Source organism: Rana temporaria, chromosome 9, assembly GCF_905171775.1.
Source record: "Rana temporaria chromosome 9, aRanTem1.1, whole genome shotgun sequence".
NCBI lineage: Eukaryota > Metazoa > Chordata > Amphibia > Anura > Ranidae > Rana > Rana temporaria.
The window spans coordinates 117,115,051-117,141,393 of record NC_053497.1 but is presented as its reverse complement, the minus strand read 5'-3'; the positions used below and the strand labels follow the sequence as shown (position 1 = coordinate 117,141,393).

Below are 26,343 nucleotides of genomic sequence, written 5' to 3'. Positions count from 1 at the left end.
CTGAAATTACACTTCAATTTCCCTTGAAGGTAAGCTACATTGCAACACAGATTCACTGGTATTTGTTTAGGGAAGAGCTAGATACCAGTAAGTAAATATTGCTGTATCATTATGCATTCATTGTGTTTTGGTCAAGGAGCCAGTGACCTCTCAATCGCACTCCTGGGCAGGAATTGACTGTCCATGGTTATATTTACTGGATGACTTAAATTTCAGAATTAGATCCCAGCCAGCCAGGGTTATGAGGCGTTCACACCAGATCACACTGTGGGTCCTCTGGATTACTATCACGTTTTGTCTGACAGTTGAAGCCTGCTCAGGTCAGTAAATCCTGTATTTTTAATGACTAATGGCCACAGATTTGTGTGCTAGTACAGCGTTGCATAACAGTTCTATATATATATATATATATATATATATATATATATATATATATATATATATATATATGTGCTCCTGGGGCACAGTTTCATTTTTTATTTTTGCAGAGGATAAATTCTGCTTTAAAAAACATATACTGTGTATATATATATATATATATATATATATATATATATATATATATATATATATATATAAAATGAAACTGTGCCCCAGGAGCAATTAACCATAATGTTCTAGTATGTGCATCATATTGGCACATTATGGCAGATTTACCTGGCTAGTTATCTCCTCTAGCACTGCTGTCATGGATGCTGCGACCTTCTCCTAGTTGATTGGCTGGGCACAATGACATCACTACCACGCACATGCAGGGAAGTCACATTATTACAGCATAGAGCCATGCTGTAAATCAGGGTTTGACAAAATTTGTTTGAATCTAGGAGCCAGCTAAAAAAGTTAGGAGCCAGTTTATTTATTTTTTAGTATTGGGGTACTTTCACACTGGGGCGTCGCAGGCGTTGGCGGTAAAGTTTACCGTCGCATTTGCCACGATTTACAGCCGCTAGCGGGACGCTTTTAACCCCCGCTAGCGGCCAAAAAAGGGTTAAAACCGCCCGCAAAGCACCATGGCTGCGCTGCCCCATTGATTTCAATGGGCAGGGGCACTTTTATAGCAGCTGCAAAGCGCCTGCAAAGTGCCCCAGTGTGAAAGCAGCCTTACTCTGCAATGAGCCAGCTCTGGGGATCTGTCAGATTCAACTTCTGCCTCATATATTGTCCTTTGTTAAGAAGGCTGCACATAGGAGCGGGCGGTGATGCATTTCAGGTATTTTTCAAGTATTGGACAATTTATGCAGAGGGCTACGCGCCACACTCTCATACGCACGGCAGGGCTCATATTACATTGACTGTATCCACTTCAATGCTGCACAAGGAAAATGAAATATGCAATAAAAAGTTTTAAGGACTACGAGGCTCAGCAAGCCTACTATGGGAAAATATAGAATATGATAAAGCAATTCAAAAAAACAAAAAAGGGAAAAAAAATATAAAAAAACTGATTTATAAATTCTGCATTGAATTGATAAAAAAAACTTTTGCTGTGTGCAGTGTGTGCCCAACATGCCGGCAAGCAAGGGATTACCTCTAGAGCTGGGCGATTTTGGCCCCCCAAAAAATCTGCGATTTAAAAAAAAAAAAAACTATTCAAGATTCAAATCAAGTTTTTTTTTCTGATGGACACCGCCCGGGTCCTCCGTTTTTAGTCAAGGCCATGGCTTCGGCCTAGTCCGCCGCGATCCTGGGAAAAGGCCTCGCAGCCTTTTCCCAGGATCGCAGCGAGCTGCGGGCAGGATGTTTTAGGCGAGGCTGCTGCTTCGGCCTAGTCCGTGGAGCGCCGGTCCTACGTTTTTAGGCGAGGCCTAATCTCGTTCCAAAATGATGACAGTGATGGACAGTACTCTGTGTCTGGAAGGCCTAAGAGGCCCGGGCCATGTACATCTTCCCAGCCAAGACCCCACAGCCCACGCGCCCAACACTATTTCTAGACGCCATGACGACCTGGCGCCTGGGATTTGTCGAGCCCTGCTGTAAATGTACACTGAGCTGTGCATGCGCAGCTCAGTGTTCACAAATGCTGACAGACATGACCTCTTCTGTCATAAAACTCCTACCTGTCAGTGTTAATTTCCTTTTTTAAATTTAATTCCCCTCTAAAAACAATGGCCCAAATTCAGGTAGAATGGAGCAATATTTGCGTGGGCAAAGAGCAAAGATTTTTCTCTGCGCCCACGCAAATATTTCCATTTGCCCAGCGATTCACGGAGCAGTAGCTCCGTAAATTGCGCGGGCGCTATGCTAATTAGCCCTGCGTAAGGGCACCTAATGTAAATGATCCCGCCGGGGGCGGGAATCATTTAAATTAGGCACGCTCCCGCGCCGAGCTAACAGCGCATGCTCCGTCGGGAAACTTTCCCGACGTGCATTGCGGCAAATGACGTCGCAAGTACGTCATTTGCTTCTAAGTGAATGTGAATGGCATCCAGCGCCATTCACGGTTCACTTACGTAAACGACGTGAAATTTAAATTTCACGGGCGGGAGGCGCAGCTATACTTTAGCATTGGCTGCGCCTGCTATTAGCAGGAGCAGCCTTATGCTAAAGGCGCCGTACGGAAACTCCGTACCTTGCGTACGCAGGGCCCGCGCAACTTTTGTGAATCGGTGGTAGTATGCAATTTGCATACTATACGCCGATCACAAAGGCCGCGCCCCCTAGCGGCCAACGCAAGAATGCAGCCTGGGATGTGAAGGCATAAGGAGGCTTATGTTTGTCACATCCTAGGCTGCATTCGGTGTAACAAGGTTCCTGAATCAGGAGCACTCGTTACACCGGAGCAAGTAAGCACTTGCGCCGCGCAACTATGGTTGCGCGGGCGCAAGTGCTTCTTGAATCTGGGCCAATGACTTGCTATAGTTTTGCTCCTGCAGAAAGAGGTTTTCTTATGCAAGGGTGAGGAAAAGGCTACCCACAGACAGCAGCGCAATTCAGATTTGCAGCCAATTGCTTAGTCATATAGAGATTTTGGAAGATGATAATATACCAAATCAAAAGAGAAATGAATATCTAATCTAATATATATACCAGTATATATTTTTTTAACATTACATTTTTTATTAAGTTATTAGAACATAAAATAACAAATAAAGACATTAAGAAAAGTATAAAAGGATTCACACCATTACAGTTGCATAGTATATACTGACATTATAGCATAGTATATACTGACATTATAGCATAGTATATACTGACATTAAGTCAGTATAATAATCATGAATAATCCTTCAAATTCATATATCTTTAAATTCAGTTTCTAGCTAGTAAACCTCCATGAATAAACCTATTCACCTCTAGGGTAGAAAACTCTGAACAGGTCTATTCTAACATATTCTAACATCTAATATATTTTTTTAATGAGAAATTGACTCAAAATCAAACTTAAAATCTCAAGTGTTGCACTGTGTCTAGACATAGATACGAGATATGTAGACCATAAATCCAAACTAAAAAATGAAAAAAAGTTTAAAAATGATTTGTAATAATTGCATTGCTGCAACATATGAATAATTTGTTTAATGTGATGTTTCACAACCAAAATGAGTTTAAATACACTTTAATGTAAAAAGTAACAAAAGTAATTTCTTATATTTTAAAACTTGCAGCTTTTATTAAAGTAATACCTGACGATTCTGCCATGAAGGTCCTTGTAAAGACACTTCTTATTATTGGATGACAACTCTTGTCTCCCAACTGTTCTCCTGTGTTGTCACCCTGTCACACATTACACAGGCAAGGTCCACTTTTGTCCCCATCAGACAACCAACTCTGAGAAGTGACTAGGGGTGGCCCGTCCATTAGGGGTGCCGGGCGCCACCCACCCTGTCCATGCATCCGGCCCCCTGATCGACATATAGGACGCCGGACGCATGGATTCCAATGGCGGGTCTTGTTTTTTTAAAGCACGTGATTAGAGTCACAGGCTCTAATAGGCTTAAAAAATGGGTGAGCTTGGGGCGCAAATCCCACCCAGTTGTGTGACAATAGCGAATGAATATTCGCTATCGCCACACTGATCCTCCTCTCGACCAATCAGGAAGTGGGTCTTGAGACCCGTCACCCGATTGGCTGAAAGGACAGGCAATCTTATTGGACACCTAGGAGGAGGAGGGATGAGCGCACCACAGAACCCGCCATAATGCAGAAGATGGGAAGAGGACACAGGAGCCACTGCCCGCCGCCCATAGGAGCCCACAACCCGCCCGCTGCCCACCTCCCATAGGATTTTAGCAAGCTAAATGTCACCTATTTGCAGTTTACACATACTTGAAACAAAATGTTAATATATCACAAAGCTAAAGATATGCATATGATTTCTAAGGAAAATGCATGCATCTATTAAGGATATGAGACCTGTAAAATTGTATTTAGATTGACATCTCACTTACGGTATTTTGTTGCTAATCATTTCTGTCTAGAAACAAACAGTCTGTAATATTCTTCGATAGAATTGATAAGACGTAAGCCACATCCACAAATATATAGTCACAATATATTATCCATCTTGTTGCCCCCTGTAGATATAAATGTAATCACTGAGAGATGGAAAAACAGTTTGGATCTGCTCCGTGGATGTCCTGGGACTGAAGGACCTAAAGGACCTGATGGGAAGCCTGGAGATCAAGGAGAAATAGGTTCTGTTTTATTACTATAGACTAGAGCTAGTGGTAATAACTTCTTCCGGGCCTTGGTCCTGTGGTGGGCCTGCTCTGATAATATGATATCTCAGTTTTTGGTTGGTGCTGGAGAGCTGTGGCAAAAATACTATGTTTATTGCTTTTCCCAAGATTTATATTGATAAAAGTAGCCTATTCCATCTATCCATTGACTTTTAGCTCCACAACAGAAAACATTTCTCTATAAGTGTTAGTTATATACATAGGCTGACGTAGAAGGGTGTGTCAGGTGAGCCTGGGTGCACCCTAACCCCTATGTGTGGTGCCAATTCCCCTTACTGCCCAGGCTTCCCCCATGTTCGCCCCCTGCTCTGCAGTGCTGCTGGCTTCCCTCCTCTCCTTTTTCCCCAGCTGCTGCAGGGAATGTTTCAGTATAGAGAGTCGGAGAAGGGGCTAGTAAATATGAAATTTACCAGCACCTTACTTTTCTAACTGAACACAGTGAACACACTTGCTGTGTTCATTCATAACTGAAGCATAGTAAACGGTGTTTGTTATGCTTCAGTTTGTGAATGAAGAGGAAAAAGCTGCTCAGCACAGTGCACTTCCCATTCATTTACTCAGGCTGCAAAGAAAGGTATGTGTGTTTGAGCTCTGGGGTGCATACCCTAATGCAATAGGCTGTGCACACCTATGGTTGTAAAGCTATAAGCTTCAGTACCTTAACAGATGATAGTATCTTCTAAACAAAATAAGAATATTACTGCTCAGATCGCACAGATATTCAGAGCAGTTCTATAGCTCTATAGCAGAAAAAAGCAGCCCAGTTGTCACTTGGCTAGTCCCTTCTGATAAGGAAAGCAGATTTTGCGTTTTGTTGTCATTTGTAATAGGGCACATCTGGTTTCCTATATTAGATGTGACTGCTGCTGCAGTCCAGGGAGCTGCATACAATGACAAGGAAGGGTGCAGCTGCTGTCCTTTACCTTGTGAACCTTGTGAAGTTCACAGGCTGCTATCATTTGACAGAGTTGTGGCTAATGGTAGGAGCAAGCATTCAGGAGAGCTATGAGCTAACAGGAATATTTCCAGAAAGATCAGATCCCTGCTATATTTACTTTGCCTAGAACAACATAAATAAAGCCAAAAATAATAAAACAATGGGGAATCCTGTAAGTGTTTATTATCTTCTACAGATGCAATGGGTTCAATTCACAAAATTGAAAGTTGGCGACAGGGTTTCTTAAAAATAACTAGACCTAAAGCAAACAAATGACATACTTTTTCTATTTAAAGGACTTCCTGGGTTGACTGGGAGCATAGGAATAACAGGTGAACAAGGTAAGTGAAAATACATGCTTTGCCACAATAAAGAAGCCCCTCAACTTTCACCCATTGTATTGCCCCTAAAAGGGCTCCTGACTCTGGTTGTAGTTGCAGGTGAAGCTCATTTGCCCTGTGGCATTCTACTTAGTTATTGTATTTAATAGGAAAATCCAACAGGTACATTGACATGGTGGCAGTGGTTGAAGATTGTTACACTGACTGCACTGTACTATTACAGTGACCACTACTAAAAGGAAAGCAATAAAAATTTTGTTTGGTCAGTGATGTCTGCTAAATGCAAATAGATGTATTTGTTTGTACGAGAAATGTCTCTAAATGCTTTTCATACCTTCAACAATTCTTCTATTTCTGCAGGAGATGTGGGGGAAATTGGATCTCTTGGAGATTTTGGACGTCCTGGGACTATTGGTACGTTGCAGGGACTGGTGAGGCACTGGCTAGTATCAGAGGCAGATACTGCGATCGTTAGAGCGAGAGCAATAATTCTAGTTCTCCTCCGTAACTCTAAACATGTAACCTGTAAAAATGTTACAGCGTCGCCTATGGAGATTTTTTAAGTATTGAAGTTTGGCACCATTCCACAAGTGTGTGGAATTTTAAAGCATCACGTTAGGTATCTATTTACTCAGCGTAACATCATCTTTCATGTTATACAAAAAAATCAGGCTAGCTTTTGTGTTTTTTTTTTTGTTTGTTTTTTATTCATGAAATAGTTTCGTTCAAAAAAAAAAACGTGTTTGAAAAATTGCTGGGCAAATACAGTGTGACATAAAAAGTTGCAATGACTACCATTTTATTTCCTACGTTGTCTGCTAAAAACAATATATATAATGTTTGGGGGTTCTGAGTAATTTTCTTGCAAAAAAATATGACTTTTACATGTAGGAGAGAAGTGTCAGAATTGGCCTGGGTGGCAAGGGGTTAATTACCATAAGTAAGTAATATACAAATAATTGTAATTTATTATATTTTCAAATACTGTACTCAAGCAAGTGGCTTAATGGACAAACTACTGAAGTTTGATGTTATAACTTCCAACCAACTTCCAACAGTAAATAGATAAATAATAAATTATGTTATAAAATATAGCATATAAATATATGATTATATGATCTCATTCTCCCTCTTAACTGTGTGAGAAAAACATGAGATTGTGCGTAAATCTTATACCCATAAACCCATGTTTTTTTCCTTCTAGTTAAGAGGGCTGGGCTGGAAGGTAGTATTTGTCTTTTAGACACATGCCCCCTTCTATGACACTGGAGTGAGAGGCATGCCTCCACTGCAGCATTTTTCTTTTCTTCAAATAACAATTTTTTATTTATAAAATGTCTCACAAATATACACAGACACAAAAGGAGTCAGAAAAGATATCCGCAGAAACATAATAACACGCGTTACGTATGCGACAGTGTTAGGAGGCTGTTGGCAGAAATTATGCAATAAAAGAAAAAACCATAGACCAACTCCTTCAGTAATAGTATCATCAAAACTAAACATAGTAGACAGTATTGTAAAACTGATATCATGCATACATTTGCAGAGATAGTCTGCATTTCCAGGAACAAATAAAAGAAAGGGGGGGAGAGAAGAGAAGGAAGAAAGCAGAAAGTAACTTTAGGTTACCGCATTGACTTCCGTGCCTGCTCATGGCGGGTCCTCCCGCTGATGCCACCTCTTCCAGACCTCGTTGTACTCGTCCAGCCTATCCTGTATTCTGGCCGTAATTTTTTCCAATAATTCCACATCCGTCCCAAGATGCCAGGGCCTCTTGGGATGGGGGGGGGGGGATTTCTTCCAGTTAAGGGCAATTAGGTATCTGGCTGCCGTTATAATATGCCTGAGTAGTTTCTTGTATGGTTTGGCAAGTTTTGGCTGAGAAAGGCCTAACAAGAAAAATGTAGGTGTCAGGGGTATCGGCACCTCAAAGAGGCGGGTTAGTAGTTGTTGTGTATATTGCCAGAACAGAGCTATGAGAGGAAAGGACCAGTAGATGTGGAAGAGAGAGCCTCTGTCTCATTGGCAGTGCCAGCATCGGTCAGAGGTGGAGGGATAGATTTTATGGAGTATGTCTGGGGTCTGATACCAAAACAAGAGAATCTTGTACGCATTTTCCTTATAAAGAGTACATAGTGAACTTTTGTCAGCCTGCCTCCAGATGGCCTGCCAGGCTTCCACTGGAAGCTCCTCTCCCAGCTCTCCCACATGTAAGCATGTTTTCCTCATACTGGTATGGTGTATGTGTTTAGAATCTGGTATATATCAGAGATGAGTCCTCTGCGACAGATCCCCTCCAAAATAATACGTTCAAATGGAGAGGGTGGGGAAAATGGTTTGGGCAAAATGCCTGATCTGTAGATAACTGTAGAACACCCGTCGTGGCAATTTATGTTTTGTTTGGAGCTCCGAGAATGACAGCAGTTTACAGGATCTGGGGTCCACCAGGTGACCAAAATGGAACAGGTTCCGTGAGGCCCAGGGCCAGGACATCTGGTGGGTCAGACTATCCGGTATTTTAGGATTGCAAAGAAAGGAGTTCATCAGTGAGCATTCAGACCTGAGCTGGCTGTCACAGGACAGCTTACACCAGAGCCCACGCTGGGACATTGAACCTAGTAATCGGCCAGGGTCCACCTCCGCATTCGACCCCCAGAGGAGGCTGTTTGGGTGTACAGGGGCTAGTCAAATTTTTTCTATCTCAGTCCATTTATTGTAGGACCTATGGGGGAACCATGAGACTATTGCGCGTAGCTTGGCCGCTTGGTAGTACCTAACAAAGTTGGGAAATGCCAGACCCCCATCCCTGCGTGAGGCCGTCATGACAGAGCAAGGTATCCTGTGTTTTTTATAGTTCCAGACATAATGCAGCGTGTCGCTCTGGAGTCTACGTAAATGGGCGTATGAAACAGGGATGGGCAACGTCTGAAACATATAAAGGAGCTTAGGGAGGATGACCATTTTAACGGACGTGATCCGTCCCAGGAGGGAGATATGATGGGTTTTCCATTTTTGGAGAAGCTCCCTAATTGACGGGTATAGAGGGGGGAAATTGGCTTGATATAGGGTGCTAAAAGACGGGGTAAGATTAAACCCCAGATATTTAAGGAAAGTACGTTCCCATTTGTAAGTAAAACCTGATTGCAGGTGGTGGACCTCGTCCTCCAGAATATTAACCACTTAACCCCCGGACCATATTGCTGGTCAAAGACCAGAGCACTTTTTGCGATTCGGGACTGCGCCGCTTTAACTGACAATTGCGCGGTCGTGCGACGTGGCTCCCAAACAAAATTGGCGTCCTTTTTTTCCCACAAACAGAGCTTTCTTTTGGTGGTATTTGATCACCTCTGCGGTTTTTATTTTTTGCGCTATAAACAAAAATAGAGCGACAATTTGAAAAAAAATTATATTTTTTACTTTTTGCTGTAAAAAATATCCCCCAAAAATATATAAAAAAACATTTTTTTTTCACAGTTTAGGCCGATACGTATTCTTCTACATATTTTTCGTAAAAAAAATCGCAATAAGCGTTTATTGATTGGTTTGCGCAAAAGTTATAGCGTTTACAAAATAGGGGGTATTTTTATGGCATTTTTATTAATATATTTTTTTTACTAGTAATGGCGGCGATCAGCGATTTTTTTCGGTACTGCGACATTATGGCGGACACTTCGGACACTTTTGACACATTTTTGGGACCATTGGCATTTTTATAGCGATCAGTGCTATAAAAATGCATTGGATTACTATAAAAATGCCACTGGCAGTGAAGGGGTTAACACTAGGGGGCAGGGAAGGGGTTAAGTATGTCCCTGTGTGTTATCTTACTGTGGGGGGGGGGGGTGGACTCACTAGGGGAAACACTGATCCTCTGTTCATACATTGTATGAACAGAAGATCAGCATTTCCCCTGCTGACAGGACCGAGAGCTGTGTGTTTACACACACAGCTCCCGGTCCCCGCTCTGTAACGAGCAATCGCGGGTGCCCGGCGGCGATCGAGCCCGCCGGGCACACGCACGGGAGTCGGGGGCGAGCGGGGGGCGCGCGCGCCTCCGGCGGCGCACACGCGCCCCTAGTGGCCGCTCGAAGAGCGGACGTATAGCTACGGGCTCTCGCCCAGGAGAGCCGACCTGCCGCCGTATAATGACGGTGGCTGGTCGGCTAGTAGTTAATTGGAAGGGCTGTAGACATTGACGCATTTGTTTTGTGCCCAGAGAGCGCCCCATAGCGATCTAATTCGGCATCAAATGTTGGGAAGGGAGATCCTAGGTTGGGTCAGAGTGAGGATGATGTCATCCGCAAATAGCGATATTTTGAATTAATTTCCCCTTACCGAGATATCATGAATGGCCTGAATAGTCGCCGCCAGGGGCTCCACACATAATGTAAATAGCAAGGGAGAGAGCAGGCAGCCCTAGCGCTTGTCATTAGCAATCGCAAAGGTGGGTGACGCGGCAAATGGGGTTTTGACTTGTGAGGTGAGACAGGCGTAGAGATGTTGTACCTGTTGTAGACAGGGTTCAAATTTAGTTTACAACTGATCTGCCTGCACAGTACAGACAGGGTTAATTATGGCAAACACAGCTGTCCACCCCTTTCAAAAAAAGGAAAACTAGTAGGATTTTACAGAGCTTGAATTTCCAGAACAGATCACCAAAAACTGTAAGCAATTTTGTAATATATATTTTTTAAGATATGCTGTGTAAATGAGAGCATGTTACAAATTCAAACCCCAATTTGGCTGGGAAAATACATGTTAAAATACCCACAAGGCAATGCAAAGTACGGTGACTGTTAAGTTAATGCAATCATTCAAATGTGTTTTTTTTTTTTTCATTTCACAATGGCCAACTACAACTTGATTGGTTGTAAGAAGTTGTTGTACTTTGTATTCCAATATTAAATACGCCTTTATTCTGAGTTTCGTTGTGACTATATAGAATAAATATATTTTATGCCAATAATTTTTTGTTTTTATTTTCCCCTTCCAACAGGAGAAACAGGCTATGACGGACCACAAGGAGAAAAAGGTGATAAGCTGTTTATCACATACAATTTGTTTGGGATCAGTATAAGTGGAACCCTGCTCCTGTTCTTGCCCATGCATATGTCAGAATTTCTGTTCATATCTGTGGTCAGATTGTCACAGCTAAACGGTTTTGTACATGAAAAATGCTGTTTTTTTTTTGTTTGGATAAAGCAAGTAAAGGCTAGACCGGGCCCCCTGAACAAAGCTAGAGCAGTTTTCTGTTTCAGTTTTGGTTGCTGCCTCTGCCGCTGCAGATTCACCCCTCTTGTTTTGATGACTGTTGTCTCCAGTGCAAAAAGTGATGGGAAGTCCACATTTTTTAAGTTGTCACGGTAATGGGAGGTAAGGAGGAAATCTTCCAATGAGAAATATCTGCTCTTATGCCAACTTTCTAAGGCTGGGTTCACACTGGTGCGATGCCACAGTGATTCCTGTGCGGGTTCCCACATCGTATCTGACTCCCAGGCAGTTCACACCTCTGCGGGTGTCAATATAAAGTTAATGACATCCCCAAAATGGTTCACAGAAGGTAGTGTGAATTGTGAAATTGGATGGAATCGGCTAGCATGGGTCTGAGCACCCATGCGTTTCCATTCCGGTGCGGACAAAAAAAAGGGTCCTGCGCCATTTTGGTCCAAATGTGATGTGATTTCAGCCCTACAAACTGTATGGCAGAATTCATACTGCACAGACATTGCATGTGATGTGCACAGGCATTCTGTGTGAATCACATGCAATGTTTGAGTTCACCCCAGTGTGAAGCCAGCCTAAGTGTTGGGATATCTCCCCACTTTAAAGAAATCTCCTATTGCTTCCTGCTGTTTCCGTTGGAGGTTGCTATAAATAGATTAGCAGAGAACTTGTGTTCTCACAAGACAGCTCTGAAAGCAATGTGGAGGGGGTGCCTTGTCTCCAATCAGCCATCCCTAGTGTAATCCAAGCCTTCTCTAACACAATGTAAGAATTCTAAAGATAATAGCAAGATGAAGACAGCAGATATGCAAGTAAAACTTATGTAGGAGTATTTGTTTAATCCCTGTGTATCATCTGAGGCTGTTTACTTCACTGGGTATTTGTGAGGGTTTACTTCCACTTTAGGGATTCGTGGCTGTAGTTTCAGCTCCCTCCATATATTTTTCTAGAGGATCAAGGTCTGGAGACTGACTAGGCCACTCGATGACCTTAATGTGCTTCTTCTTGAGCCACTCCTTTGTGGCCTTGGCGGTATGTTTTTGGTCATTGTCATGTTGGAAGACCCATCTACAAAACATCTTCAGTGTATTGGCTGAGGGAAGAAGGTTCTCATCCAAGATTTTTACAATAATGACCTGTTCATTGGCCCCTCAATGCGGCAAAGTTTGCCTGTACCTTTAGTTGAGAAACAGCCCCAAAGAATCATGTTTCCCTATTGTGCTTGACTGGTGTTCTTAGGGTCATATTCAACATTTTTCTTCCTTCAAACACGGCGAGTTTAGTTAATGCCAAAGAGCAAAATTTTGGTTCCATCTGACCACAGCACATTCTCTCAATCCTTTTCTGAGTCAGTCACACTAAAGACGGGTCATGGATGTGTCTTTTAGAAAGACAATGACCCAAAACATACCACCAAGGCAACAAAGGAGTGACTCAGGAAAAAGCACATTAAAGGGACACTAAAGGTTTGTTTTTTATTGCCTAAATTCATTGGTGTAAGCTAGTGCATCACAGTGTCACTTACCTCGTCCTTCCATTTGTGCTCCAAATGTGAGTAATCCAGCTTTCAAAAAGTAATTTCCTGTCTCTCCTCATATTGCTTTCCACCAGCACCTGAGCCGTTTTGCATGGAGGAAAGCTGAACGTGCTTGCCCCCTCCCTATGACTACAGCTCTGCGTGAGCTGCGTGAAGACTGTCTACAATTCACAGGCAGGGCATAAGTGGGCATCTCTACAATGTGGCTTAGTCTGCTGGGGAGGCGGGAATGTGTGTAGACTGGGCAGACATGAATGTGTGTAGGCGGGAATGGGTGTATACTAGGGGCGGAGTGTGGCGGCGTGTGTCCATGAGAACTTTACTCGTTCGGCGATTAAAGGCTCTGTGCATGCGTGATGCCGCTAAGCCTAATGGGAAGTGTAGTTCCCATTAGGCTGTGACGTAGCTATTATGCACGCGCACCACAAACCACGAAATGAGTGGCAATAAAGATTCAGGAATGACGGAGGATGAGAAACAAGCTCTATTTTAACAGGTATATAAGGATTTATAATGACAATCATTCGTTTTTTTTCTTTATTAGCACCTGTCAGACGTCAGTTTAAGTGGAAAATATTTTTAACTTTACAACCCCCTTAAAGTCATTAAGGTCATGTAGGTAGATTCACAAAGAGTTAGGCCGGCTTATCAGTAGATAAGCCGACCTAACTCAGAATCTACGCCGACCTAAGTTTAAGCGTATGCTCAAACAGAGATACGCTTAAACATATCTAAGATACGACGGCTTGCGCCGTCCTATCTTAGATTGCAATATTTTGGATGGCCGCTAGGTGGCGCTTCTATTGCGGTCGGCGTAGAATATGTAAATGAGGGGATACGCTGATTCACGAACGTACGCCAGGCCGACGCAGTACTTTTACGCCGTTTACGTAAGAGATAGGCCGCGTAAAGTTAGAGCTAGGCTCTAGTGGAATAGTAATGTCAAGTATGGCCGCCGTTCCCGCCGCGAAATTCGAAATTTTTACGTCGTTTGCTTAAGTCGTCCGCAAATCGGGATTTACGTCGTTTACGTCCACATCAAAATCAATAGGCCCGTGCGGCGTACGTAACCGCAATGCACACTGGGAAATGTAGTCGCCCGGCGCATGCGCAGTGACAAAAAAAATGTAAAAAACGTGAGGTCAAGCCCCATTACCATTAAACACGCCCCCCCAACCCATTTGAATTAGGCGCCCTTACGCCCGCCGCGTTTACACTACGCCATCCTAAGTAAGGAGGCAAGTACTTTGTGAATCATGTACTTGCCTCAATTACTTAAGGCGGCGTAGTGTAAACACGCTAGGCTACGCCGCCGCAAATTAGCGCGCCCCTACCTGAATCTACCTAATGGAGTGGCCTAGTCAGTCTCCAGACCTTAATTCTATAGAAAATTTAAGGAGGGAGCTGAAACTTTGAGTTGCGAAGCGACAGCCAAGAAACCTTAAGGATTTAGAGAAGATCTGTGGTGGATCAAAGTGGACCAAAATCCCTCCTGAGATGTGTGCAGACCTGGTCACTAACTACAAGAAACGTCTAAGCTCTGTGCTTGCCAACAAGGCTTTCTCCTAAGTACTAAGTCATGTTTTGCTTGGGAATCAAATACTTTTTTTACTCACTGAACTGCAACTCAATTTATAACATTTGTATCATGTGTTTTTTTATAATAAAAATTATAGATCCTTTGTTTCCTTGTGAGTGGGCAAACTTCCATATCTGCAGGGGATCAAATAACAGTTTTCCCCACTGTATGTGAAAAATGTGGGAAAAATCTGGCACATGATTCATAAAGAAAGAAGATATAGAAGAGTAGTATATTCCCTTCAAAGTTTCATTTTTCCCAGATTAAAAAAAAAAAAAAAATATATATATATATATATATATATATATATATATATATATATATATATATATATATATATATATATAAATGCTACTTGTAAAGAAAAGGTTTAATAAATACCCCCCTATGATGCTGATCTTCGTTGTCATACCTCTATGCTTGCGGAAAAATCTTTTATATACAATAAATATCTGGGTGTGTCCAATGCTCAGTGTCCCTTTCCACGCTGTAGTTCCGTCTGTCAGTCCCTATGTCAGAACAGGACACAGTAATGATGTAGAGGCCAGTGATGTAGGGGTCAACGGAGGGAACCACAGTGTGCAAAGGGGAACAAGGCATCCAACACATCTGGAAGTGTATTGGATGGAAAGCATTTTTCATTCAATACAGCATTACAACATAAAAACAGCAGCATGACAGGTAAATATTAACTTGTTTCTTAACAGGGAGCATTTTTTTAATATAAGGATAGAATCGCTTCAGGTGCAGGATTTTTTGTATTGCCTTTGCTTTGCAATGTGGCAATTTGACTTGGTGAATGACATCTAAAATTTAAATTTAGCATTATTTGAAGAACTGCTTGCACACAATTAAAACTCTTTTTTCTTAATAACTCTTATAGGTGAAACAGGAGATCCCGCTGATGGTAAGAAAAAAAAATTGAAAAAAAAAAAGATGAAATATTTGTATGCTCAGCCTTGGAGATCACACAACTAACACGGCATGTAGAGCAGAAATATGTATTGTTGTCCTTTAGTTATAAACTGGCAACATATTAAACAGCAGTTTACTTACTAAAGGAGTGGAGACCTAAGTGTTTCTTCACTCAGCCTTATAAATAATATAAAGTTGGCTCACTTTATTTATCCAAACACATGCAATCAAAAATCCTATTTATGGTAGTATAAGTAAGTACTGAAGCACACTTTTCTGGTAACAACTGTAAATTTTGGAATTTCAATTCTTTTCATTCTTGGTGACATGGGTAAATTCTAGGGATGCACCAACATCGATACTGGTATTGATGCGGATACCAAGAATTTTCATGGGTTCCCAAACTGATACTTTGCAGTTCGATTGGTGTCATACAAAATGAATGGGTGCAAAGAATCATTTTTTATTTGAACAGGAATGCAGTGAGATTTCTGTCTAAATCGCATGTGATTTCCCTCACCGCTCCTGTGTGTGTAAAGGAAGAGAAGCATCATGTAGTGCAGCAATAGGCTATATTTAACAACTCAGTAAATATAAAAAGTAAATATCTAGTGAAATATATATCTGCAGTGTCCCTGTCCCACAGATGATAGCAAACCACGGCTGCTGGAGGTGCTCCTAGGGCTGGAGGAGATGTCCGGTGGTCTGCCCCCAAGCTGACATCACTTTCGCCTTATACCCATAGGAGTCCCGGAACTTCTCCTCCAGCCCTGTGAGCACCTCCAGCAGCCGCGGTTTGCTATCATTGGCAGGACTGGGACACTGCAGATATGGATTTGACTAGATATTTACTGTACATGTACCATTCAGAGCCCTGCACACAATGCCTGCACAAGTGGGGCACAAAGCTGCTGTGTTAGAGCCATTTTAGGAATATGTTAAGGGGTATATTTAAGTTAGGTTAAGGGTTGTTATTGCCATGACTAGCCATGATAGAAAATTATTGTCATTCCAAAGTTTTAACAGTTTTCACTAGAACAATAGTTGAAGGCAAATCGTTCAATGGCTACCTCCAATGGTTGTTCTGGTAACAACTGTCCTAGAGGGACTTCACCTCTCTCTCTTTGGAGAGATTTTCTTTCACTTTTTTCACCTTCTGCACCTTAGGAAAATCAAGATAAATCTCCCCAACTGGAGACAAGAAAAAATAAACTGACAGGGGGTTGTACACCTTACTCTATCCAAAACCAAAAAGAAAACGTTTTGGCTATTCACATAATGTTGGGGGGAGAGGTTAAGAGGTAATATGGGTCAAGTGGGGTTTTAAGAGTAGGGCTCAGGTAGATTGTGTTAGGAATAGGTTAAAGAGAGGTGATTTTATTTGCACTTCTTTTGGGCACCATAGTCACTAATCCAAAAACTCCTAGATCTATGCTCTGGAAAAATCAAACATTATGCCAAAAATATCACAAATATTAAATTCTTTGTATAAAATCTTTGTAAAAAATATATTTGTAAAAATATTGCTTTAAAAAGGGGCAAATAAAGGTAAAAAAAATATGCCACTTTGAAAGCAGGAAAATTTCAGTGGTAACAATGGAAAAATGTATTGCGAAGATAAACTTTGTGTAGAAACTATTTAGATACTACTGGTGATGGCACTATTTTTTTAAATTGGCCGATTACGCTGAAATGAACAAATAAATGACAAAAGAGGTTTTAAATTAAATTTTCTCCTTATATATCATAAATGACCCCTGAGCTTACCAATTCTTAGATGTGTTGGCTGAATCAGTTTTCTATTGTAGGCTTTCTTTCTTCTATTTTTTTCTAGTGATCTGGCCTGTAAGATCCCTTTCACACCAAGGTGTTTTTCAGGTGTTTTAGCGCTAAAAATAGCACCTAAATAATGCCTGAAAAAATCCTGCCCTGCAGTCTTCAGTGTGAAAGCCCAAAGGCCTAGTACACACGAGAGGATCGATCCGCGGAAACGGTCCGGAGGTCAGTTTCCGCGGATAAATCCTCTGGCGGATTTTGATCTCATGGTTGTACTAACCATGAGATCAAAATCCGCGCGGAATTCCATCCGCGGTGACGTGTCGCGCCGTCGCCGCGATGATGACGCGGCGACGTGCGCGACGCTGTGATATAAGGACTTCCATGCGTGCGTCGAATCATTACGACGCATGCGAGGGATGGATTCGGACGGATTGATCCGGTGAGTCTGTACAGACCAGCGGATCAATCCGTTGGACTGGATTCCAGCGGATCGATTTCTTAGCAAGTTAAGAAATTTTGATCCGCTGGAAATCCATCGCCCCGAAAAATATCCGCGGATAAATATCCGCTGAATCGTACACACCAGGGGATCTATCCGCTGAAACCGGTCCGCGGATAAATTCCAGCGGATAGATCCTCTCGTGTGTACGGGGCCAAAGGCTTTCACACTGAAGCGGTGCGCTAGAAGGACTGTTGCAAAGTCCTGCTAGCCGCATCTTTGGAGCGGTGAAGGAGCGGTGTGTTTTAATGCGCTGCTTCACCAGACCACCAGGTAAAAACACAGGGGGAGAAGCCTAAAAAAGAAGATAAATGCAGCCACCACATCTGATGATTAATAAACTGCAATTTTTGGTTTTGGGTTTAATACCGCTTTAAGGGTACTTTCACACTAGGGCAGTGCCGGCATTAGTGGTAAAGCTGTGCTAGTATAAGCGGCGCTTTACCGCTGTTATGGCAGTGATTTTTAGCCGCTAGCAGGGTGCTTTTAACCCCCGCTAGCGGCCGAAAAAATGGTTAAAAGCGCCCATGTTGCGGCTGACGAATCGCTTTGGAGGCGCTTTGACAATGCTGCCTATTCAATTCAGTGGGTAGGCCGTTTTGGGAGTGGTGTATACACCTCTCCCGCACTGCCCTAAGGATGCTGCTTGCAGGACTTTTTTTCCCGTCCTGCAAGCGCACCGCCCCAATGTGAAAGCACTCTCACTTTCACACTGAGGCTTTCACACTGGGGAAGCATGAGAGGCACTTTTCAGGCACTATTTTTAGCGCTAAAATGTGTGAAAAGCACCCCAGTGTGAAAGGGGTCTAAGACAGGACTGATAAAATGTAATAATTAAAGGATGTATTTGTAAGATGTTAACTCTCTCTGCTCTGCAGGTCCGAGGAACTGTAAGGATCTGATGGACTTAGGACTGACCCTTACGGGGTGGTATTACATATATCCAGACGGAAGTCCTCTGAGAGTTATGTGTGATATGGAGACAGATGGTGGGGGATGGATTGTAAGTTATAGGACAGTATTATGTAACTGGAACAAGATGTGTATTTGTGTACTGACACAATGTAACAGATAAGCAATGCAATTTTTTTTAGGTATTCCAGAGGCGGTGGGATGGTTCAGTGGACTTTTACCGTGACTTTGAAAGCTATAAGAAAGGATTTGGAAATCAGTGGAGTGAATTCTGGTTGGGAAATGAAAATATTCACGCCTTAACAGCTAATGGTAAATTGCGGCAAATAGGTAGATAAAAAGAATGATAATGAGTGAGAGAATGAGAGAGACCGATAATGAAAGAATGAGAGAGAGCGATGATGGAAGAGAACGATAATGAGAGAGAATGAGAGAGAACCATAATGAAAGAGAGAGAATGAGATGGAACGATCGTGCGTGAGAGAGAGAACCACCATAAAACCCTACTGACCAATAAGGACCAGCCCACGCCATGCGGCCTGAAACAACTCATCAGCGTCTTGTCTATCCCAAACCCCCAACAATTCAGCCTGACAAAATCTCAAATAAAAAATATAATGAACGACTCCAAATAAAAATATGTTGAAGAATGGAGAAATTAAAAAACAAACTCCAAGAAACAGTTTTACCAGTTTACTGCAGAGAGACTACAAACTGGCCTCATAACTGGAGGGGCTACAGAACCCCAAAGGCAGACAGACCCTGAGCCATAGGTGTGCGCAGCTTATTGCTATAGGATGGCACCCTAAAGTTTACATACACACACACTATTATAAATTATTGTAAACAAACATTTTAAGATGTATTAAAACATGGACAATGTCAGTAGAGCAGTAAACGGTATCAGTAGGGCAGTTTTTTTTTTTTTTTTTATTTCTTTTGTATAAACATTTTTTTGGGTGAAATATCAGGGGTCTAAACAGCTCTGCGCTAAGCAGCTTCCCATTCTTTCAAAAACACAGTTTACTATGCTTCAGTTATGAATGGACACAGTACTGATCCCTCATTGTACTCATTCAGAAAATAAAGGGGCTGGTGAATGACACAAGTAAACTGTGGTCTCAATGTGACCAGGGGTGCCAGAAAGATGAGGACCACTTCCTGCTACAGTGCCCCAAGTACTCATCAGTGTGGAACACTCACTTCGAGACTCTCCTTTCTCATCCTGGACTTTAATTCTATTGAAGAAAGGAGGAAACTTAAAATTCTACTAGGAGAAAAGGAGTCAACTTACTTTGGCAATGCTAAAATACATTTGGTCTTGCCAACAAAGCTTATTTGAATGTTTAAGTTGAATCGAGGAAGACAGAATGAGAGAGAATATGATAATGAGAGAAAGAATGAGAGAGAACGATAATGAAAGAGAAAGAATGCGAATGAGAGAAAGAATGAGAGAAAGAATGATATCGAGAGAGACAGTGGCGGTGCGTCCATAGAGGGCACAGGACCGCGGCCCCCTCTCTCCTACACTGCTCTATCACCAATAGATAGATACATGCATTGCATGAATCTATCTATTGTCGCCGCTGCCGCCCCCTATTCATATGAATTACAGCGGCGGTGTGTTTTGGAAGTGCTTGATTAGAGCCATTGGCTCTAATAGGCTTCCTGATTAGAGCCTGTGGGCTCTAATAGGCTTCCAAAATGGTAAGCAGTGGGCGCACTGCTGTGCATTTTGGTGATTACTCAGTGGTGTGTTAAGGAAGCAAATACATTGCTTCCCTAACACTGACCCATCTCTCAGCCAATCAGGTGCATCGGGTCTGGTTACCTGTCACCTGATTGGCTGAAGCGACAGGCGCTGTAATTGGATGCCTATCAGGCGTCCAATCACAGCATCACTGTGTCATAGCAGAAGATGGAAAAGGACAGGAGAATACATCGAGGACTCGAAGGACGGTGCCATGACCCGAGACAGGTAAGTGCCGGGCAATGGGGGGGGAGCACACTGGCAGTATTTGATGGGGCAAACTGGCAGCACACTGGCAGCATTTGATGGGAAAAACTGGCAGCACACTGGCAGCATTTGATGGGGCAAACTGGCAGCACACTGGTGGCATTTGATGGGACAAACTGGCAGCACACTGGCGGCATTTGATGGGACAAACTGGCAGCACACTGGCAGCATTTGATGGGGCAAACTGTCAGCACACTGGTGTAATTTGATGGGGCAAACTGGCAGCATTTGATGGGGCAAACTGGCAACACACTGGCGGCATTTGATGGAGGAAACTGGCAGCATATAATGGGGCAAACTGGCAGCACACTGGCGGCAGTTCATGGGGCACACTGGCAGTAATTGATGAGCCCACACTGGCAGCAATTGATGGGGCACACTGGCAACAATTGATGGTTACAGTACCTGCGTTCAATGGCACAGTGGCGGCAATTTATGGGCACAGTGGCTGTGTTTGATGGGCACAGTGGCTGCGTTTGATGTTTTTAGTTTGTTTGTGCCCCCCAAAGATTTTGAGCACCAGCTGCCACTGGAGAGAGAGAGAATGAGAGAGAATAAGAATGAGAGAGAATCAATGATAATAAGAGAGTGAGAATGAGAGAGAACAATGATGAGCCATTGAGAATGATAATGATAGAGAAAGAATGATAATACGAGAATGAGAGCGAACAATGATGAGCCATTGAGAATGATAATGAGAGAGAAAGAATGATAATACGAGAATGAGAGCGAACAATGATGAGCCATTGAGAATGATAATGAGAGAGAAAGAATGATAATACGAGAATGAGAGCGAACAATGATGAGCCATTGAGAATGATAATGAGAGAGAAAACTAAAGAAAGAAGATCGTTTTACAGATGTTGGTTCTTACAGGTAAATTCCAGCTCCGTATAGATCTTGGAGATTTTGACAACAATAACACATATGCCACCTATGAAGGATTCTCGCTCGGAGGGGAGTCAGAACAGTACACCCTCTATCTGAGCGAGTACACCGGAGGTACTGCAGGTAACTATTTTTCATGAGACAAAAAAAAAACATGCCTCAATACTTTGTGACTCATAGAATGTATGACATCATTTTGGTCTAGGGCAGAAACCAGGAAGCAGCTGAAGAAATGTAATTGCTAGTTCATACCAGACGCAGTTCTGTTCAGTTCCGTGCGCTTTTTTTCTGCACAAAATGCATGCAAAGGGGCAGATCCACAAAGAAATTACGCCGGCGTATCTATTGATACGCCGTGTAATTTCAAATTTTGCGCGTCGTATCTTTGTTTTGTATCCTCAAAACAAGATACGACGGCATCTCGGCTAGGCTGAAATATTTCGGCGGCCGCTAGGTGGCGTTTCCGTCGAATTCCGCATTGAGTATGCAAATGAGCTATTTACGGCGATCCACGAACGTACGACCAGCCAGCGCATTTTGTTTACGTCGTTGGCGTATAGTTAAAGCTGCTGTGATGAGGTGTACTCAATGTTAAGTATGGCCGTCGTTCCCGCGTACAATTTTGATTTTTTTACGTCGTTTGCGAAAGTCGTTCGCGAATAGGGATTTGCGTAGAATGATGTCACCGACGTGAGCATTGGCTTGTTCCGGGTTAATTTCGAGAATGCGCACTGGGATGCCCCCACTGACGGCGCATGCGCAGTTTAAAAAAAACGCTGTTTACGTAGGGTCACGACGTATTAACATAAAACACGCCCCCATTACATCCATTTAAACTCCGCGCCATTACCCTGCCAAAGATACACTACGCCGCCGTAACTTACGGCGCAAATTCTTTCAGAATTTGAAAAAAATGACGGCGGCGTAGTGTATCTTAGATACGATGCGCCCAGCGTATTAATGCGCTGAGGTACGTGGATCTACCCCACAGTGTTTTCCATGTGATCCAATGGCTCTAGTTCACACCATGCAGTCAGTTTCCAGTCAGTTTCTGCACCAGAAACTGACTGGAAACTGACTAAATGGTGTGAACTAGAGCCATTGGATCACATGGAAAACACTGTGCATGCATTTTGTGCAGAAAAAGAGCACACGGAACTAAACAGAACTGCATCTGGTTTTGAACTGGCCCTAAACAAAAAGTTAAAGTGGAGGTTCCCCCTAAAAAAAAATTCTAACAATACATTCAGAAGACTGGTTACACTGCGGGTAGGCTGTTTTTTTTTTCCGTACATACCTCGATATCGCTGTTTCATCCCTCGGCTTCCGGGTATGATTCTTGTGGGGCTGGGCGTTCCTAGTTGATTGACGTTCCTCCGACCGACGCATACGTGACATCACGACTTTCCGAAAGAAGCCGAACGTCGCTGCGCAGGTGCCGTATAAAGCCGACTCTATACGGCGCCTGCGCAATGACGTTCGGCTTCTGTCGGAAAGCCGTGACGCGCAGTATGCGCCGGTCGGAGGAACATCAATCAACTAGGTCCAGCAAGAATCATACCCGGAAGCCGAGGGATGAAACGCCGATAACGAGGTATGTACGAAAAAAAAAAAAAAAAACAGCATACCCGCAGTGTAATCAGTCAATATAAGGTAAATAGAAGGTAAAGAAAGAGGGACATGATCATGCTCAATTAATGAGTGAGTAACTTGTATAGCGCTACAAAAACAAAATCGCCTCAAGGCACTGTATCCAATGTGGTCGTCCAGCCATGCTTCAGAATAGATAGGTCTTACGTTTTTTTCTGAAGGCCCGTTAGTTTTCCTCCATCCGAATGTCTGAAGGTAGAGCGTTCCATAACTGTGGTCCTTGGACAGCGAATCTTCGTTCTCCTTTTGTTTTGTAGTGAGATTTGGGGATGTGGAGGAGGTTTCCGATTAGTTGATCGGAGGGCCGATTTGGGGTTTAGTGTTTTATTTTCTCACATAAGTATTGCGGCGTGTTTCCTTGCGTGCATTTGTGGGTGAGGTAGAGGGTCTTGAATGTCACCCGATCCTTTACGGCTAGCCAGTGGAGGGTCCTCATGACCGGGAAGATTGGTTCCCACGTTTTTTTACCCGTTACCAGTCTGGCTGCAGTGTTCTGGACGACTTGTAGACGAGCAATCTGGTATTTCGGTAGTCCTAGGTAGAAGGAATTTGCGTAGTCGAGTCTGGAATTGATTAGTGTTCAAACTACTACTGCTGTGTCTTCTTTCGGGATGAAGGGGATGAGTCTATGCAGCGAGCTAATCACTTTATTGAATTGAAGAAAGCCAAATCAGATTGCACTCACATTTGTCAGTAGAAAGGATGCACATTCTACACAGTCTCATAGTGGGGGGAGTGGATGAAAGCTGACATCGTCAGTGGTGCAGGGAAAACGTATGCTTCAGTTGGAATCCTCACATGCAGAACAGTCTATAATATAAGGCGGTCAACTCCATCACTCACTGCTGTGCTTCACGCCGGAGCCCACAGCATACAGACTTGTCCAACGTGTTTCGGGGGGGGGGGGGGGTCTCCCTTTCTCAAGATTGCCAGCGCATCCCACAACACTGCCATAAATTGGGAACCCAGACATAAGAAAGGGTGACCCACCCCTGTAACATGTTGCCTGTGTAACTTTTGTCCCCTGTCAGAGGAATTGTTGTTGGACAAGTCTGTATGCTGTGGGCTCAGGTTTGGGCACAGTCCAAAGTGCAGGAGTGTGTCTCCTCTTTCCTTAACCTGTCAGCATTGCGAATTAAAGGTTCCAACTGAAGCTGTCTTTTTTCCTGCACCACTGGGTGTGGTGTCAGCGTTCATCCTCCCCTGCTATGAGGCTGTGTTATGAGGCTGTGTTATTAGGCTGTGTTTCACAATGATGCGATATAGGATCTGACTTGTGAGACCCCAAGTCAGATGACATGTGAAATTCAATGTTTCCCCCATGAGAGCTGTCTTAACTGATACTACACAAGTCTGTCCAACTTTATAAAAGGTTCCTACACTACGTTGGTCCAACTTTGATACGACTTCAATGACACAGAGTGTAAAAAGTCACATCAAAGTCGTATTCCAAAATTGCACTGAAAGTCACATGACTTTTGAGGCAGGCTAGTTTGAACCAAGCCTTCTACTGGCAAATATGAGATTAATTGTGCAAGATCATGAGTTTCCCAGTTTTTTTCTTTATTGTTTTCGTGTTTAATGCATTCTCCTGTGCATGATGAGCCCAGGGATAGCTGCAGAAGATCTTTCGATGTGGATTACACAGATGGGCTGTTGATTGGTCTCAGATTTTGCCCTGGTTCACACTGGGTACGATTTGGAACGATTTGAGATGCGATTTGACATGTCAAATCGCATCTCAAATCGGCGGCAATTGTCGGCAATGGCACTGTCCTAATCAGTGCGACGCTGCATCTGCGATTTCAAAAAGTAGTTCCTGTACTACTTTTTGCGATTTCGGGCCGCGATTTACATTAAATTGCGGCCGAAATCGCGGCAAATCGCGGCAAAATCGCGGCCGCAAAATTTTGAATTCGCAGCAGTGTGAACCTAGGCTTAAAGGCACATAGCATGGGAAAATTGTTAAAGTATGTTTTTTCTGTTACTGGTTTCCTCCCACTAAAAAGATGCCCTCTCATCTTGATCTCTGGGTCTCAAAGTGAGGTGGATTCTCCCCAAAAAAATATATGACATAGGATTTAACCCTTCCCTACTCTAAATACTATAATAACAACTTATTTGTTACTTCCTTAGGTGACTCTCTCTCTTACCACAAAAACCAAAAGTTTTCTACCAAAGATAAGGACGGTGATGGCAGCCACAGGGTCAACTGTGCTGTTTTTTATACTGCTCCCTGGTGGCACAAAGCCTGTTTTGACTCCTCTCTGAATGGTCTTTATCTTAAAGGGGAGCATACGGAAAAAGGGGGGATTGCCTGGGCCAAGTTCAGAGGCATCCAGTACTCGCTCAAGTTCTCGGAGATTAAGTTTCGCCCAGTGGAGGAAGAAGAGTGGTAGATTTTGTTTTTCTGTAGAGTAACATTTCCCCTTTCCATGGTCTGGTGAGCCATTTAGATTTTAAAGCTGAACAAACTGGCCACTTACAGCTACCCACTAGGTAGAAGCCCAACCATGCTTTGCAAGGCAAACTGTCATGGTTTTTGCAAATTGTTTAATGATGTATTTGTAATAAAATGATTAAATGATTCTCAACCAATTGCTGCTCTTTATTTAACCACTTCAATACCAGGCACTTATACACCTTCCTGCCCAAGCCAATTTTCAGCTTTAAGCGCTGTCGCAATTTGAATGACAATTGCGCGGGCATGCTACACTGTACCCAAACACATTTTTTATAATTTTGTTCCCACAAATAGAGCTTTCTTTTGGTGGTATTTGATCACCTCTGCGATTTTTATTTTTTGCCCCACGAATAAAAAAATACGTTTTTTATTTGTTTCTGTTACATTTTTTGTAAATAAGTATGTTTTTTTTCTTCAATGACGGGCACTGATATGGCTGCACTGATGGGCACTGATAAGGCGGCACTGATGAGCATTGATGATGAACACTGATAAGTGGCACTGATAGGCGGCACTGATGGGCACTCATAGGCGGCACTGATGGGCGGCACTGATTGGTATTTATGGGTGGCACCGATGAGTACTTATGGGTGGCACTGATGTTCACGGATAGGTGGGCACTGAGGGACACTGATGAATGGTACTGATTACACTGGTGGGTGGCATTGCTGGGTATCACTGTTTTTATTAGTACTATCATGGTGCCAGTCAGTGCCCATTTGTGGGCACTGATTGGCATATGTTGGGCATATTTTGGCACATGTGGATGACCATGGGGGATGTACCTGGCCATCCACATGTTAAAGGCCTCCCTGGTGGTCCTATCGGCTTCCCTGGTTGTCCAGTGTGGGCATCCGAGGGGGCTGCGCTGATAAACAATCAGCGCAAACCCCCCCTGTCAGGAGAGCTGCCGAATTCAC

At 43.1% G+C, this 26,343-nt stretch overlaps 1 protein-coding gene across 1 annotated transcript; it reads left to right on the top strand.

Moving 5' to 3' along the window:
• The first annotated feature begins 133 nt into the window (after positions 1–133).
• LOC120913894 (ficolin-1-A-like) lies at positions 134–25,557 on the top strand. Its single transcript, XM_040324228.1, has 10 exons — positions 134–320; positions 4,521–4,634; positions 5,913–5,957; positions 6,318–6,371; positions 10,957–10,992; positions 15,183–15,206; positions 18,371–18,495; positions 18,587–18,716; positions 21,298–21,432; positions 25,096–25,557. The coding sequence occupies exons 1-10, from the start codon at positions 242–244 to the stop codon at positions 25,356–25,358; spliced, it is 1,005 nt and encodes a 334-aa protein (XP_040180162.1). The 5' UTR covers positions 134–241; the 3' UTR covers positions 25,359–25,557.
• Positions 25,558–26,343: the final 786 nt, after the last annotated feature.